A 17,390-nucleotide genomic window follows, 5' to 3' on the forward strand; every position below is an offset into this window, starting at 1 on the left:
CCGAGGCCCGTGTGCAGTGTGCAGTGAGGGAGACCGAGGCCCGTGTGCAGTGTGCAGTGAAGGAGGCCTGAGGCACACACGCAGTGTGTATTGTACAGTAAGGGAGACCTGAGGCACACATACAGTGTGTAGCGTGCAGTGAGGGAGACCTGAGGCACACACGCAGTGTGTAGCGTGCAATGAGGGAGACCCGAGGCACGTGCGAGGCATGTGTGCAGTGTGCAGGGTGCAGTGAGGGAGACCTGAGGCATGTGTGCAGCGTGCAGTCTGCAGTGAGGGAGACCTCTAAGGGTGGCAGCAGGTGAGTCCCAGAGAACTGGTCAGAGTGGGGACCAGTGCAAGGCCTCCCCAGGTGTACACTGGCACCACCTAGAACCGGGGGAAGTTGCTGGGCACCCAGAGAAGACGGAAAAGCTCCCAAGCAAGTGCCGTTGTGTCGGGTGCAGCAGAGACAGATGCCACCCAAGATGTGGGTCTGAATCTCTGGCCCTCGCCAAGTGCTCCTGAAATGATGCCTAAGATCAAAAGAAGTTCCCCGAAAAAGTGTCGCCAAGAGGTCTGTGTTTTTGTTGATAAAGAAAAGAGCACTATGAGGGCTTTTCGCCTGTCCTTTGCCCCAGCTGGCGTGTGGGCCCCACGGCGGTGAGGGTGCCTTGGGTGGCGGGGGATGGAGCAAGCTGGCATATGTGTTGTCCAGGACTGTCACAACCACCTCTCGGGTGGCTTAAAGCAACAGAAATGTATGTATTTTCATGTGGCTCTGTAAGGTGCTAAATTCCCTTAAGGTGGACTTTTGTCAGACTTTGTCCTGTATTTCCATTGTGCCTACTGTGAAGCGGGTGGATATCGACGGGACGGCCCAGGGTGTTGCTTTCTTTTCTCCATCACCTCCCCACAGGTTCTCACAGTCTCCCCCCCACCCCCAACTTAGACTCCTCAGCACAGGGTGCTGGGTGGGCACACTGACAGAGTCACAGAGGCAATCAGGACATGGAGCAAATCCTGGGTCAGCTGAGGCTGTATCCAGGGGCCAAGCAACCTGACTAGAACCTGGATGTTCTGTTCTTGGCTGTTTTCTGAGCTCACCCCTCAGTTAGGCCTTCCCTTGAGTTCCAGTGGGGACTGCTCACAGCTGCCAGTGTGCATGCTTCTTCTAGGAGGCTGAGAGTATTCTCCTCCCAGGATTCCTAGCAAGAGGCCTGAGCCTGGTGGTGTTTGGATGGACTCAAGGTCATGTTCCCTCTCCTAAGCCAGCAGCCTGGGGATGCTGTGATTGGTCTAACCAAGGTCCCAGGCAGGGGTAAATGTATGGAGGACTTGAGGGACACAATTTCGCCTCTTCCCTTCCCCTCCCCTTCCCCCTTCCACTCACCTCCTCCCCCTCCTCCCCTTCCATGTCAACCCCAGCTCCTCTCTGACCAGCACTGTGCTTTCCTCTCAGGAGTACATCGACGCACATCCCGAGACCATCGTCCTGGACCCTCTCCCCGCCATCAGAACACTACTGGACCGCTCCAAGTCCTATGAGCTCATCCGGAAGATTGAGGCGTACATGAAAGGTAGGGATGTGCATGCTCAGCGTCTGTGGCAGGCAGCCCACCCCTGCAGTCACAGGAGGTCATGGTGTGTGGTGGGGTGTGGTGGGGTGTGGGGACTTGTCTGTGTGGCACTTGGCGTGAAGGTGCTTGGGTTTCATCAGGAGCAGTCAAGGTGGCCCTCCATTCTCCTCTATGACCACAGAGTTAGGAAATACAAGCCTCAGCGTGACCCTTGGGAGAGTGGCTCTGACCACAGAGAAGATTTGGTTTGTTTTCTGTTGGTCATACAGTGTCCTGATGACATGGGGTCAGGGAGCGGGAATCTAAGGAGTAGGAAGGTGGCAGGCTTGCAAATAGACTTAGGTAATCAGGCAAAGGAGACAAATAAAAATTAGGGTCATTTCACCCAAACCAGTGTCTTGGTTGTACCTCATTGCTGGGACAAAAGACCCGGCACACACAGGTTGAAGGAGGAAAGGTTTATTTTAGCTCACAGCCGTAGAGGATTTAGTCCCTGTTCAGCTGGCTCCAAGGCAGGGTGCCATGGCAGGGGGACATGAGAGGAGAAGCCGTGCATGGCACAGCAGGCAAGATGCAGCTGCAGAAGTGAGCCTGCTGTCCCTTTTCTTCCCAGACAGGCTACAAACCTTTTGGGTGCTGCTGTCCACACCCAGGCTGAAACTTCTGTTTCCAATAAACCCATTCAGAACTATGCAGTTCCAGTCAGTGCACTAATTTAGTACCCTACAGCCTTAATCCCGGTATCATACACCCTAGATCCAGCATCTCACAACCATCGTCCGGTCACCTCCCAGCTATGAACACAGGCTCGGGGGGACACTAGATACAAGCCACTATACTCACCACCATAGTAACTGGCTGCTGGGTCTTGTGGCATGTGCTGTGGTCTTGTGGAAGCAGCCTCCCTCTTAGCTGCGGGACCTGTCCCAGGTGCAGGCTCTGATCCCCAAGGACTTCTCTCCCGCCTGTGCCCTAAGCAGGGCAGCTCCAGAGAAGTCCAGACTGCCCTTTCAAGGTGTGTACATATATGAGCAGGGCTCTGGGGAGTTCATGTCAACAGTAACCTCCTGGCATTATTCCTGGGAACCCGGTTTCCTTGCCAAGAGCTCTTGTTTCATTTTAAGGGAAAATGGTTTGCCCAGGCCTAGGAGCTCCACCCAGTTTCCCCCTCAGGGAGCAGGGAAGCCTGTCTGCAAGGGCGTCACCATGGGAAAGGGGAGCGCCTTGTTAGGGCTGCACCTCGAGCCTAGGCGGCCGACTCGTGTTCTTCCTCTCGCTGCTCTAGTGAGCACGACGACCCTGCCCATCTTAAGGTGCAACTGCATCAGCTGGCTTTTTGTGCCCATTAATTACCTGAGATAGGCTACCTGTATAAAGAAAAGAGGTTTCTTTACCACACAAGTTTGGAGGCTGAAAAAAATCTAAACATTATAGCACAGGCTCCAGCAAAAGCCATCCCTTTATCCCTTGTCTGTTTCACCTTAGCAATGGTGGCAGCATGCAGGAAGAAACAGATAATTAGGTTTGTTTTGTTGTCTCTTTGAGACAGGTCTCACTATGCAGTTCAGGCTGGCCTAGATAGAGCTCACTTTGTAGCTCAGGCTGGTCTTGAACTTGCAATGATCCTCCTGCCTCAGACTCCTGAGTGCCGGGATTTACAGATGTGCGCCACCATGCCTGCTGATAATTACATCTTGAACCAGGAGCAGAGAGGATGGGTAGGCCAGGTGTGCCCCATTATCACAGCCCTCTATGAGAACTGCCCCATAGCCCAGTGACTTCAGGACCTCTCAACAGGCTCCACCTCCAAGAGGTTCCACTACCTATCTGTACCCCCACCCTGGAGACCAAGCTTCCAGTCACACACACTTTTGAGGGATGGGCATACACCATAGCCAGTCATAGCAGAGATCTATAGGAATGCGCAGACACACTAAGAAGACGCAGCTTGGGCCAGCATCACGAGGCTCTGCCTCTCAGGCTCCTAACTTCCAGCACTCAAGCTTGACTTTCATGTCCATGGCCAGAGGTGCTAGATCTGGCAAGCATCTGAGGCCTGGCCACATGAGAATGACACTCCAGTCCTGAGAGACTGGCCATGTTCAAGGGAGGAGCGGGGTGCTAGGCCTGGTGGTCCTGTAAGGATCTAGAGGCTTCACTCCCTGGGCGCCTGGCACTCATCAGATAGTATGTCACAAGAGAACAGCTCCTGAGAATACTGTCCTGTGTAAGAAGGCCTAGCTGGTGGAGGAAGATGGCCTCGAACAGTGGATTAGGAGTGAGGGTTCAGGGGATTGGGAAGCTGCCATCAAGGGGCCATTTCAGAGCTGGTAACATGGGAGTCCAGAGGGAGACAGATGAAGGCTGGGTCTGAATCTGGCCCCCGGCTGGCCGTGTGGTCTTGGGTGAGTCACTCGGTCCAGCCCAGCCTATGTGCTAGAAAGAGATGAGGATGCTGGGATGACACCTGCAGCGACTCAGCTGCTGCATGGCCCAATGGGTCACCTGGGGACAGCAGCTGTGTTGGCTGCTGCTCCCACTGCAGGGCTGGGGCCCAGGTAACTGGGTTAGGTTATAGAGCCTGTTGGCACGTATTTAGGGGTTAAAAATCTGGGCGGTGGCCAGATGGTGTGTGTGTGTGTGTGTGTGTGTGTGTGTGTGTGAAGGTTGGACCTGTGTCTGGGGAGCGGGTGCAGCGTGGCAGAGGAGCACGCGTGAGTGCTGTGTGCACTAGAAAGAGCGTAGCAGTGCCAGGCAGAAGGTCAGCTACAGGGAGCTTGCACACATGCGTGTGTGTACACACACACACACACACACACACACACACACACACACTCCTGTGTGCCTGTTTGCCTGGCTCTGGAATTAGGCTTGTCTGGGTCCGGTGGGGAGTTGTGTTGGGGTGCTGAGCCACGGGATGGGAGAGCTTGGGTTCAGTTGGTGTTCCCACTGCTGCAATGGAGTCTGGGTTGCCCAGAGCAAGGTCCCACAGGGACGTGGAGGAGCCTGAGAGCAGAGGTCAGCTTCTGGATCTGGTTGGCAAAGGAACCGCCTTGGCCCGTGTGATATTGAATGGGGTGACCCCACCTCAGTGGGGCACAGAGTTTTCTCCCTGGGCCTTCCCCAGTCCCTCTGGCTGGCTGGCATACAAAGCCTTGGGGCCTGGGGCCATTCCCCCTCAGGCTGGCCGTCTGTTCCCTGTCCTCTTAGGGCATTGGGGCCCTAGGGGGTTCCTGCATGGCTCCTTAAACACCAGCTTGTCCCTCAGACCCTGCTTTTGCTCTCTTACTTGCCCCCGTGGCTGAGAGGAGGGTGGTCACGTGGCTCACCTGCACCTCTCTGTGAGCAAGCGCACAGCTCACCGAGCTAAGCTGTCTCTCAGGCCGACCCTTAGGATGAGGCCTGTGCCTTCCGCATGCCCGGGAGCTCACTCTCTGGCCAAAGGTTTTTGTTTGTATGGAATCAAAGACAGAGATATGGGCCCAGGCCTGAGAGTCTTGCTGGGATGGGGATGAGACAGAGGCTTAGAAATTTAGAGCCCATTTCAGGCAAGCAGGCTCTGGGCCTGGTGGGGAGCCTCCTCCCTGGGGGTCCTACAGCAGTGGCTTGGATGGTGAGTTCAAGGGTATAGCAGCATGGGCTGCAGATGGGACAGTGTGATGAGCGCAGCTGGGAGAGGTCATCTGGAGCCATCTGGCCCGAGGGTGCAGCAAGGAACACATCCTTGGTGGGTGGTGCTGCAGGCCCCGGCTCTTGTGAGTGAGGGGATGAGGTCTTAGGTGCAGATGTGTTTGGCGACAGCTTCTAGAGGTCATCACAGTGGGCTGCCGAGAGGTGACTGGGACCTGGGTCCTAGGCCTTCAGCAGTGGTTCACACCCAGCCACAGGCTCATGGGCTGGTTGACAGGCCTGAGGTGGGGACAGCATCAGGCAGTGGTCTTTACACTGAGTCCACAGCCCGTCTTACCCATCACCGGCTTGGGAGCTTCCTGCAGCAAGAGCCAGGAGGGTCGTCCCAGAGAGCTTGTCGCTGAATCCCAAAGCAGGCCTGGTCCTAGCTGACAGAACTTGTTGGGGGCCTGTCAAGGCTGCAGCTGGATTTTCCTTACTGTGCTTGTCAAGTGTAGCTTGTATTCTTCCAGAGCCTGGGTCTTCCTGGAGCTTTTCCTGCCCACGAGAGGACTGACCTGGCCTCCTCTAGACCCCCTCCTACCCTTTCTGCCAGGCAGAGCCACCCTGGAGGAACATGCTTGGAGCTCCTGCAGCCCACTCCCTGCTATTCCTGGAGGCACTACTGTAAACAGACATAATTACCCCAGAAGTTACCGATAATTATAGCAATCCAAGTGACACTGCTTTTGTGTTGGAGGAGGGCCTTGGCCAAGTCTTTCTGAGCTGCCAGCTTCCCCCAGGCTGAGGCACTCTCCCTGTTTAGAGAACCCAGGCTATAGGGCAGACCAAGCTGGGAGGCAGTGCCAGGACTGTGTGGCTCCCGGTTGAGTAGGACAGGGAGCGGGCCTCTACTGTGTCCCCAGCCAGAGCATGTAGACCGAGGTCCATACTCAGGTGGACCCTTGTGTTATATAGAGCAGCTACAGCCCTTGCCCAGTTGAGCTAAGGTTTGCTGTCGGAAGCCCCAGGCTCACTTGAGTACCTTGTGTCCCATATGTGGTCGTTACCACCTCTACCTCACATTATCAGAGCTCACCTCCTGTCACAGAGAACTGGAGGGGAGCGTGTCCTTTCTCTTTGCCAGCCTCAAACCTGCCCATGTAATTAGCATGTAGGGCAGTGCAGCCACAGGAGATTAGAATAATGGGGCCTCAGGCAGGTCCCTTTCTGATACCAAGGCCCAGAAGGCCGTCCAGCACTGTGTGTGGGGGGTGGGGGGGGTGGCACTCAGGCTCTTCCAGCTGTTGATCTCTGGTAAGATGGCCCTCCTGGTCCACAGGTAGCTAAGCTTTCACCATCACATCCAGACCTAGATGTAGGACAGAGAAGAACGATGGGAAGAGGCCCTATTTGTTATAAGGAAGGATTCTGAAAGCTGCAGCATGTTGCTCCTCCTGTGTCACTGGCCAGAATTAGTCATTGCCAAGCTGCTAGGGAATCAGGAAATGGAGTCCTCCTTCTGGGTAGCGATATGCTAAACTGAAATTTGGGAGTTTTGTCACTTGTGGGAGAAGTACTAGGATAAATTTTGGGGAACACTAGTGGTGCGCCACGCCACTACCCAAGATGTGAGTTTCTACTTTGGGAGCCCCTACTTTGCTATGTGGAAAGGGCATTTGGAATGACCATTCCTCCTCTGGCTGGCTGTGGCCTTAGCCTTTGAGCTCAGGAAGAGCCCCTTCCATGCCGCAGCTAGAGCTCATCGGACTGTGAAGTTGCAGAGTGACCTGCCAAGAGCCTGGGCACAATGTTCCACATAAATGAGGTACTTGGGGACAAACCTGTGCCTGCAGCCACATCCATCCCCAGTCCCCACCCCTGAGGCAGAGGAACAGCCAGCTAGATCCAATTCAGACCAAGGGCAGAAGCTCCCAGGAACTAGATGGCATGAAGCAGAGGCCTGAGGGTGTGAGGGGGCAGCAGCTGCACTCTGCAGTTCGCCTTGTGTGGGTCTGCAGGCTAGTCCTCCAGGGTGGCTCCCCGTGCCACAGAGGCCAGGCTCCAGAGAAGGACAGTGCTGGGCAAGGGTCTAGCTGGTCCGGCATCACCTGACCCATGTGTGAGAAGGCACCTGGGCTATGACTGGATGCTGTGGGTTTGTGTGCCTGTCTGTAGGGGTAGCAGATAAGAAGGTCTTGGGCCAAGGGCAGGGACTAGAGAACTCCGTTAGGGTTCTGACAGCTTTAGGATGAGGAGTGGCTCTCTGGCCTCTGCCTAGAACCACCCACACAGGAGCTCTGGAGGTAGCGGGTGGCCAGGCCGTTGCCGGGCCTCCTGGTGGAGGGATGCACATGGCGCACACCGTGCTTCTCCACTAGGGTTCATCTTGGAGGCAGTTTGGAAACTGGATTGAAAATGGGTAGTATAAGGAAAAGAACCTTCCTTAGAGTCTGGAAGAAGTGATTCTGGGAGAAGCTCTGCCGTGGGGTGAGTGCTGGCGGATTGGCGCCATGGCGGTAGGGGTGCAGGCGTGCACACAGGCAGGGCTGGCTGTCTACTCTCGGTGGACTGGAGAGTAAATGTTTCTGTTTTAATATTCACATCTTTGATCCATTTGATTTTATATTGGTACGTTTTGATATGGATCTAGGTTCAGTCTTGAGCATGTGTATAACCAGTTTTTTTTTAATCTTCTATGTAAAGGATTATGTCACCTCTGGCTAATGATAATTCGACTTCTTCCTTTTCCTATACGTACTCTTTTTAGTTCTTTCTGTTGCCTGTCGGCTCTGGCTGATGTTTCAGTTACTGTATTGAACAGGAGTGATGCTAGTGGACATCCCTGTCTTGTCCTTGATTTTAAAGGGAAAGCTATCCACCTTGACCGTTCAGCTTGCAGTGTCCCTCCCTGTGGGCTTGTCTAGTGCGTCCCAGATCAGATTGAGTATATGTTATTTTGGGGCAGGAACCTAACAAACCCCAGAGACGCTGACCCCACCTGAGGTGCAATCAGGAGCCACCCGACAACCTGTACACCTACAGCGCTATTTGGCTAAAGTCTGTGAGGTTTCCACTAGATTTCTGTTTTGTTCCTTATCGTTGGTGCTGCCTTTTAAGATCTCTGCTTCCCTGTGGTCCGTTCCTCCTCCGGCCCTTGCTCTGCCATTTCAGCACCTGTCCATGGATCTGGCCCACAGCATTTGCTGCTATGCGGTTTGTCAAGTGGCTGCCGTAGTAGGTGTCATGCAGACGTTTACGCATTCTGTCCCGTCTGCTCCTACCCTCGGCAGCTCCAGGAACCCCCAGCTGCTTCATTATTGCTGTTCACGGGGCACACAGAGCCCGTGCACAGCCTCATATGTAAACAAAGGGAGGGGAAGGAAGAGAAGGAAGAGCCACAGATACATTGGAAGATGTGTTGGCGCAGGAGTTGTTTGCTGCAGAATTTTTCAGTCTTTAAGGTGCTAGTTTGAATGTTGAGTCCAAGATAGGGACGTGTACTGAATTTTATCGCCAGTTGTAAGATGCACTGATCTTTATATTCCAGGAAGAGAACAGAAAATGGTAAGTAAATCATATCATGCCATGGGTTACAAGACACCTCTCGGTTTCACAGATGCAAGCTTCGGTGTGAGAAAACACTCCTGAAAATCAGCAAAATGCACCAGGAGTCATTCGCTTTCTTCATCTGCTGTGAAGCTCACTGCCCTGTTTGTTGGGCCCCTGGTGGAGGCCTTTGGCACCAGCTGGAGCCCCAAGGGGCCCAAGCTTCCGTCTTTTCTTGACTCTCTGCATGACCTGAGGACCCTCGTGGCTGGTGACTCCCACGTCTACAGAGGCAGCCGTCACTCATAGTTGAGAATTTTCCTTCTAGAGTCTTCTCATACTTTGCAGAAATATTTTTTGCACTTTAAAAATAGAAGCAGAGTCATATTTCATATATGGAACAGCTTATATTCTTGCTTGATACATATCTTGGCGTCTTTCCATGGCTGCCTATAGAGATGAGGGAGAGAGGTCCGCCTTTTTGATAGAAATGCAGTGTTTCAGCATATAAACAAGTGAGTCATAATCTGCTCAATTATTTAGGCTCATAAGGTTATTCCAATTTTGTTTGGATTTGTTTAAAAGAAGCTAGGTTACAGTAAATGGGTCTCCGCCTATTTTTATGAAATTAAACCTTAGAAGTGGAATTTCTGGATCAAAGACTCTAAACATATTGGCAGAACTTGCCACATTGCCCTTCAAAAGTTTGAACAGTTTTACTCCTAGTCCTGCCGTCTGCTCCGGGGAGGTGACATCCAGCTCATCTTCATTTGTTGTTGTTGGCAAGATCGCGCGTCTGTCTGTGTGCCTGCTGCCTTTTGCATTTCTTCCATGAGTGAATCTTTTCATAGTGTCTGCCCATCTCTATTGAGTTGTTGGTCTTTTCTTACTGATTGGAGCCCGCTTTGTAGGAAGGGAATTGTCTCATTGTTAAGGAGTCTGAAGTTTCCTCGCGGCTGGTGTCATCTTCACACGAGGGCCAAGCGGCACTTTTGCTTTTAGAACCTGCAGTGCTTGAAAGGGTGCTCCGGACATTATTTTTACAGTGTCTTGGACACAAATAGGTGCCACAGTTGGGAGCTGAAGCTGAGTGGAGCAGTGACGCCCGCCTGGGGACCAGAAGATGCTGTGAATCAGGAACAGCTGCCATGGGCTACCCCATGTTTCTGGTGGCTGGTCAGAGCTCAGCAATGTCTGTCTCCACCTAGGTCAGTGTCTGGCTTCTCCACCCCTGGCTTGAACATTCCTGGTGCATGTCGCTGTCTGGCCTAATGAGATAAGATGGGTCCCCAGATCAGTTAGGAGGAAAACCACACACATACCCCTGCCCCCCCATCACATGCCCCGTCCTGCTGAACTGGCCCCTGCTGGGAGTTACTATATCTGAGCTGTTCGTTTCCCTCTGTCCTGGTCCAGGAACAGCCCAGCTCCGTTACAGGCTGGTCATCAGCCTTTAAGCATCTTCCTGCAGCTACCCATCTGCATCCAATGGGCCGAGTAAGGAGCAGACACTGCTATGGCAAGTCATTGGCCTCTCTGAGCCTTCAGGGACCAGGGAGGGGGATAGAGGGCTGCAGCCATTGCAGAAGCGCTCCTCTTCCTCCTAGGCAGCTCCAAATAACTGAATTAAGTTTCCCTCTGGAAAACTCATGATAAAAGTGTAGTAGTTCCTTACTGCTGCCTAACAAATGACAGGCTGAGAGGTATTGGCAGCCCCATTTCTTAATTCACAGTCGGGTCAGCTAGAAGTCCCCATGTGTCTGGCTTCTCAAGGGGGTCACAGGCCGAAGCCATCAGGCCAGCTGGGCTAAGTGCACTCTTGTGGGCAGAAGTCAGTTCCTGAAGTTGTAGGACTGAGCCGTGTCCTCTCTAGTTGTGGACTCCTGCGCGTGCTAAGGTCCTGTCCTGTGGCCTCTCCACCTTCAGACCAGCTGAGGCAGAGTGGCCACCCTGGTGCTTGGAGTGTCTGCCTTCCTCCTCAGAGAAGACACTTGGTTTCTAAGTGCACCTGTGCTAAAGGCAAGGCCCCTATCTCATCTCCACGCTTTGAGGTCAGCAGTGTTGTTAGAACCTTGCCACAGGGCAGAGTTTGTCACCACGTAGTCCAGCCATCATATCGTGTGTGTTAGGACAGAATCTTGGGGACCTCAGGGCTCTGTCTGCACAATGAACACCCAGAATGCCTTCCTGGTATGGTCTGTCACTGTGCTGTGCATTTGCGGTGAGGGAGCCCTGGCTGCCTGCCCTCGGCTCAGGGGAGGCTCCCCCTAAAGCCTTGCCACCCTTCGTAGGCACCCTCCTGATCCTGGACTTTGTCCATGCTGTCTGTCCAGAATGTCCTCAGTCCCAGAGCTGCATCTCCTGCAGGCCACAGTGCCTCCTCCCTGCCCACAGAGCTCTTGGCTGTCCTCTGTCACATGAACCACACTGCCTTGTCATTTGTGCAGGCTGCTCTCATCCCTGCCCAACTATGAGGGCCCCAAAAACAGGGGACACCTGTTACTGTGGGGGCCTCAGGTGCCCTGGGCAGAGCTGGGATGGAACACATGCTGGATAGTGAAGGAAGGTGCTTTCAGGACTCGGGTTTGTAAGAAGCACATGCACTGGAGGAGCCTCGGGAAGAAACCGCTTTAGGGTGCTGATGCCATGTGGGAGAGGGTCGTGGGCTTGTGGTCCAAGCAGGAGCAGCCCTGGTCATTTAGGGACAGGCTTCTTGGGACATGGTGCTTGGAGTGAGTTAGCCTGAGATATGGGGAGCCACCCCAGGGAGAATGAGGGGCATTCAGGAGAAGCTGGCCTGGCTGTGCTGTTGGGGTGGGGATCACTGCTGCAGATCCTGAGTGACTGAAATGCTAGCCTTGGTGTCGCCTGTGGGTGGAGGCGGTTGCAGCGTGAAGGGAAAGATTCCCAGGCTGGTGAGATGACGGTGGGCAGGAGCAGATGAGACAGATCCAGAGACTGAAACAGTGGTATTGAAGGGCTTTGGGGAGAGATATATCTGGGGAGGGCCATGGCTGAGTGACACTATAGCCATTGATGCACATACCCAGCCTGCGGGAGTGGACAGTGCTGCAGGCCCACAGGATGCTCCGGAGGGCTGCCAAGAACCCACGGACGATGGGAGTGGGAATGTCTTCACCTGCCGGTGCTGAGTCGCTGACCTGGACCCAGTTCTGGGGCGTCAGCAACAGGAATTGCGTTTCAGCGGAAGGGCTGGGAAAGGGACCTTTCCAGGGCCAGTCTGGGGTGAGCAAAGGCAGGTAAGCAAGAACAGGTTACCAAGGGCCGGCAAAATAGCTCAGTGGACTAAGCACCTGCTTAGGCAAGCGCAGGGACCAAGGTTTGATCCCGCACACCACATGCTCCCCTGGGCCATGCCCCCAGGTACACTGCGCCAGCAACCAAGTCTGGGCATGGTGACACACACCTGTAATTCCAGTGCTGGAGAGGCTGAAAATAGGAGGATCACTAAGAGTTTAAGCTGCATAGGGAGATCCTGTACTAAATATGTAAAAAAATAAACAAAAAAGTAAATAAAAAATAAAATGAAATACTTAGGAATTAATCTCACAAAGGACATAAAAGACTTATAGAAGAAAAATCATGGTACTCTGAGAGAAGAGAAGAGATCGAGGAAGGCGAGTGCCACTCTTGCGCTGGGCTGTGGGCTGTGGGCGTGGCCCTTGAAGGCTGCTGCTGAGGGGCTGTGGTGCTGCAGGCTCCTGACTGCAGGAGCATGGCCAGGACCGCGAAGTTCCTTTCTTCGGCTTCCCACCTTGCCCTCTAAGCTGTGCAGCCTGCCTGGAGGAGAAGGGGACCCAGGTCTCCGTGGCTCTCTGGCTACATGACCGGACAGTCCACATTTCCAGGCCCTCTGGCTTCGCAGCTCACTGCAGAGTGGCTCTCTGATACCGTGGACAGATGGCTGGGAAAGGTTGCCTCTTTGATGTTTGAAGTCCAGAGGGTCTCACTGACAGCAGGGCAGATGCGCCATCTGCAGCGTCTGATGCCCTGTGTCCAGGCCACTCTAGGGTGACCTTGGAGCTTTCTAAGAGGTGGACAAGTAATGACAGGGATGGGCAGGATGGTGTCATACTTCTGTCTACTGTGTCTGTTCCTCTTTTTAACTCATTCATCCTCACAGCAGCCCTATTGTGAGGCTGTTCTTATCCCCAGGGATGGAGCAGGAAGCTAATGACTGGGTCATACACACACACCCAGGCAGTGTGGAGTATCCGGCCAAGTAGCCAGGAGCTACCATGCATTGTCAGGGATGTGGGTCTGGCTCCACCCCTATATCCTGGTCTTGGAGTGGGGATGGCGCCTTAACTCTTTAAGGACTCAGTGTTCTCACATAGGAGTGGAGGGGACCAAGGTTCTTGCTGCAAAGGCTGGCATGAGGTGGCTCAGCCTGGTGGCAGTGGGCACAGCTGTGAGTACCTGTTGCCTACCCAGGAATCCCGCTGTGCCACACGTTGGCTTTGATCTTGAGCACCTAACTGCCCCAGGCATGTTTCCTCACCTGCCAAGCAGAGAAGATAGTGGTCATGTGCCCCATGGCTTTGCAGTAGTTCTGTGAGCAGTGCCCTTAGCGTCTGGCCTCGTGCCCACAGGGAATGTGCTGCCTGTGCCATCTTCTTGTGGTTGACATTGAGCCCACCCGCGCTGTGTAACCTGTCCCACACAGCCTCTCTTCTGTTCATCTGTTATGGTGGAAGCCAAAACAGTGCTTCACCAATAACAGGTGTTTATTTCACTCCCCGGAGCTGAGGCTTGGCTGATGAGCCAGCAGGCCTCCGGCGCAGTTTCACGTGGCTGTTGCTCGCTGGGCTGTCACAGAGTATCCAGGCTGCTCATGCGGTGGCTTGGGAACCTGGTGACCTAGAGTAGGGGACACACATTCCAAGGAAGAGCACCTCTGCTGGCCTTGCTTCCAGATCCATGTTCTGCTGCTCTGAGGCGCTGGGGCCAGTGCCGCCTCCCTGGGCCAGCATGGAGAGTCACTGCATAGTGGAAGGAGACATGGAAGGAACTGGCTCACACTAGAGTGTGGAGACCCAGGAATGCTGAAAGTTCTAATCCAAGTGAAGAGCGCTGCTGATAGGAGAGCTGCTGACACAAGTTGTGGTCCAAGTGCAGGAGGTGACCGCTGTCCCAGTGTAGAAGCGCCGGGCAGTGGACTCTCCCTCACCCACCTGTTTCCACTCAGACCTTCAGCTGATTGCAGGAAGCCCAGTGGCCTTGGGGAGGGCAGTCGGCTGTCCTCAGCCTGCAGGTCTAGACGCTTAGCCAGACACCCCGAGAATAACATCAGACAAAGGTCCGGGCACCCATGGCCCAGTCAAGCTGAGGCAGTTAGCCCTGCACCCTTGAGGCCTGCTGCCATCGGGCTGCAGGCCAGGCCCAAGGTGTACAGCAGGCAGACGCAGGCAGCCCCTGCCCTCCGTGAGCTTCTGTATCGTGCCAATCTAGACATCTAAGCAGAGCTTTATGGTGGGCCCCAGGCGCCACTTGTGAGGGTACTGAGCCAGCACCCAGAGGTGAGATCTCCGTTGAGAACCCAAGTGAAGCTCCTTTGGTGCGGAGTTTGGGGGCTGGTGAAGGCATAGCCCCGGTGTCCTCCATGGCCTGACAGGAACTGCTGCCTGCACCCTGGGGGGCTGCAAGGACAGGGACTCCAGGCTCCTAGGGGCTGACCTACAGCTGCAGCAGATTTTCATGTCACTGGTTTCCAAGAGCCAGACAGACGCCTACGCCCACATCCCCCAGGGCTTGCCAGCTTCAGGGCCTAGAAGTTTTAATGTCTTAACAAACAAAACAGAACATGTTATTTCAATTTTATCTTATGCGGGACTGTTAATGGGCCTAAAGATACACAGAGTGATGTCAGTGCCATTTAATTGTTTCTGGATTTTGTTTGTGGTTTTTGGTTGTGTGTTGGGTTCTGTTTTTTTCCCCACATACTAGGGATTGAACCCAGGGCCTTTGTACTAAGCTATATTCCCAGCCCTTTTAAAATTTTTTTATTTAGAGACAGTGTCCCAGAAAATTGCCTGGAATGGGCTTGAACACTCACTTCTCCTGTCTCAGCCTCCAGACTGCTGGGATTACAGGGCGTACTGGTTTGCCCACTCCTCTCTGAAACAGCTCAGATTTCCCCCAACCCTGAGTGCCTGGTCAGCCCTCCTTCTAGGGCCCCTTGGGCCAAAGAGAGAAGTCATCAAGGGCAGTGACAGGTGGAGTCCCTGACAGTGGGGTCTCCTAGGAGAGGCATGGATGGAGGGTCGGTCACCTTAAGGGAGGGCATGTAGTTTGCTGTGACTAATGCCCAGCACCCTTCCAGCCAGGTGGATTGGACATCGTCCTAGGGTGGGGAGCACAAGGGTTACCACCCACCAGCCTGTGCCCAGCCTTCCCATGCTGCTGTAAGGATGAAGATCGAATTTGTCTTGCATCTCCTTCATCAAGGCCTTTGTGACCTCTTGGCTCAGGCCTGTAGGTACTTCCCACACTCCATGCCCGTAACTGGGCTTTTGGGCATTGCTGGGTGACTACCATCTTGCTGTTGCCAAAAAAGCCATTTGGGTTGTTTTCAGAGCTGCTGTCTTCCCGTGTCTAGAATTCAAGACAAGGAGACTCTGGGCAACCTGCCAGGCCTGCGCTAAGTCCTGCTTTGGTCTTCTGGGCTGTTCCAGACCAACAGCGCCACATGGTGGCAAGATGGGGGACTGCAGTTCACCTCCCCTGCGAGGTGCTCCTCCTTTTCCTTCCTGGGTTCATGGCTCCTAGTCCCCCTGTCAGCTTACCCTCACACCCTACACTTGTCAGAGCGGCGGTCCTTACTGTGATGTAGAATGCACCATGTGGCTGCCGAATTAGAACTTAAACATGGCAAAAATGAGCAGGGTACTGGAGAAGGGCCACAGAGCACACGCAGTGCAGGGAAGGGGTGACAGTTGGCTGGTCCTCTGTGAGTGCAGTAGGGGAGGTGGCAGCAAGGGCCAGCTTACCCTGCAGAGCCTGGGGCAAGGTGGGACCCAAGGGTGCTTGAAGGTGGGTCATTGGTGCAGGAGGGAGAGGAGGAAGAAGGGAGGAAGCCCCAGAGGTGTGGGACATGGGGAGCTCAGCTGCCTGGAGCCGGGCGTGGCTGGGGGCACCGTGCTGTGCTGGTGGGGCCTCAGCACAAGTGGACTGTTGCAGCTCTGAAGCCAGAAGAAGTCCAAGATGGAGAGGCTAGCAGGCCTGGCTTCCTCCAGTCTCCTCTCTGGCTGCAGGTGGCTCTTTCCGTTCTTCAAGGCTCTTCCTGCTGTGTGCCTGTGCCCTACCCTCCTTTGACAAGGACACCAATCACACTGGACCAAGATTCACCCTAATAACCCTGTGGACCTTAGTTACCTCAGTAAAGAGCCCCTGTCTGAGGGCAGTGCCATTCTGAGGCTCAGGGGGTGGTGACACAGTTCAGCCCATCCTGAAAGGTACTCAGGGTCAGGTTGGAGAGGCCTGGGCTTCCTGGTCCTGGAGCTGAGGAACCCTCTAGACAGCTCTAGGAAGGGGAGCTGGGAACCTATAACCTGGAGTATCCTAGGGTGGTTAGATAGTGGGGCGGTGGGCAGGATGCCGGGGATACAGAGCCTGTGTGGAGAGGAGCTGGTTGTAGGTCAGGGTCCCGCGGAGCTTACTGGCTTAACCAACTCCAGGAGCACTGAGGGGCAGCTGGAAAGAAGTCCTACTCTGGGACCACTGTGGCAATGCTGGCCATGCCCAGTGGGATAGGCCAAGAGGCCAAGACACCAGGCAGGCTGGGTGTCCAGTGTCCTCGAGGTGGTGTGTGGCCTCCCTGTGTCCCTGCACCAGCCTGGGCCTGAGGATGCAGGGTTCTGGGCCTGCCCCGCTCTTGCTTTCCAAGGACTGAGTGAGAACCTGGACCCTGTTGGCTGACTGCTTTCCTGTGCCTGCAGCATGGTGGGGCCTTCATGGGCCGTGTGACTAAGGCTGCTCCCTGCTATAGAGAGGGGGCGCTGGGAAAGGGGAGCGGCCTGACAAAGCAGAGCTGAACCAGCTGGACAGTGGCGCCTGAGGTGCACATGGTGGGTGCCCTGGGCTGGGTGCCAGCAGCTTTAGGATGTGGTCCCCCCGCCCTCCAGGCCCAGAGGATGGGAGCCTAGGAAGGGCATTTTCTAGTTACTCATTTGCTTGAATACAGCCTGGATATGAGCCGTCGGGCACCTGTCTTTGGGAGCCGGCATCTGCCTGGTGTCTTGAGGGCCCAGGTTCCCTCTTGAGGTGGGGGATCTGCATAGGTGAAATTTTCACCTCCACCAGTCCTGTTGCCTCCTCACAGGCCTCTGTTGGGTGCAATTCAAAAGGACATCCTGACCCACGAGCTCCTGCCTGGATGGCTGTGCCTCTCTATGCTGGGATCCCCTGAAGTGGAAACTCTGCTCTGCTGTCTGCAAATCCCAGTGCCTAAGCTCCTGGCGCTGCCACTAGTGTGCAGGGTTCAGCCTGGACCCTCAGTCCTTACTGTCGGGCGCCCTCCCGTCCAGCAGGAAAGCACACAACAAGAGTTGTGCGGCGGAAAGGCTTTAATCGTTCTCCTGAGTGATGCGCCCCGAGAGAGCACAGTTCCTCTCTCCGTCCCTCTTCCTGTCTCTGACCCTCCGCGTCGCGGAG

At 54.6% G+C, this 17,390-nt stretch overlaps 1 protein-coding gene across 1 annotated transcript in view; it reads left to right on the top strand.

Moving 5' to 3' along the window:
- The window catches only part of Itpk1 (inositol-tetrakisphosphate 1-kinase), a 148,285-nt gene that overhangs the window by 105,858 nt on the left and 25,037 nt on the right, over positions 1-17,390 (top strand). Inside the window, exon 4 of the mRNA XM_004635154.2 lies at positions 1,442-1,559. Coding sequence (XP_004635211.1) covers positions 1,442-1,559 — 118 coding nt within the window. The remainder of the gene's footprint in view (positions 1-1,441; positions 1,560-17,390) is intronic.

Source organism: Octodon degus, unplaced genomic scaffold, assembly GCF_000260255.1.
Source record: "Octodon degus isolate 3935 unplaced genomic scaffold, OctDeg1.0 scaffold00070, whole genome shotgun sequence".
Classification (NCBI taxonomy): Eukaryota; Metazoa; Chordata; class Mammalia; order Rodentia; family Octodontidae; genus Octodon; species Octodon degus.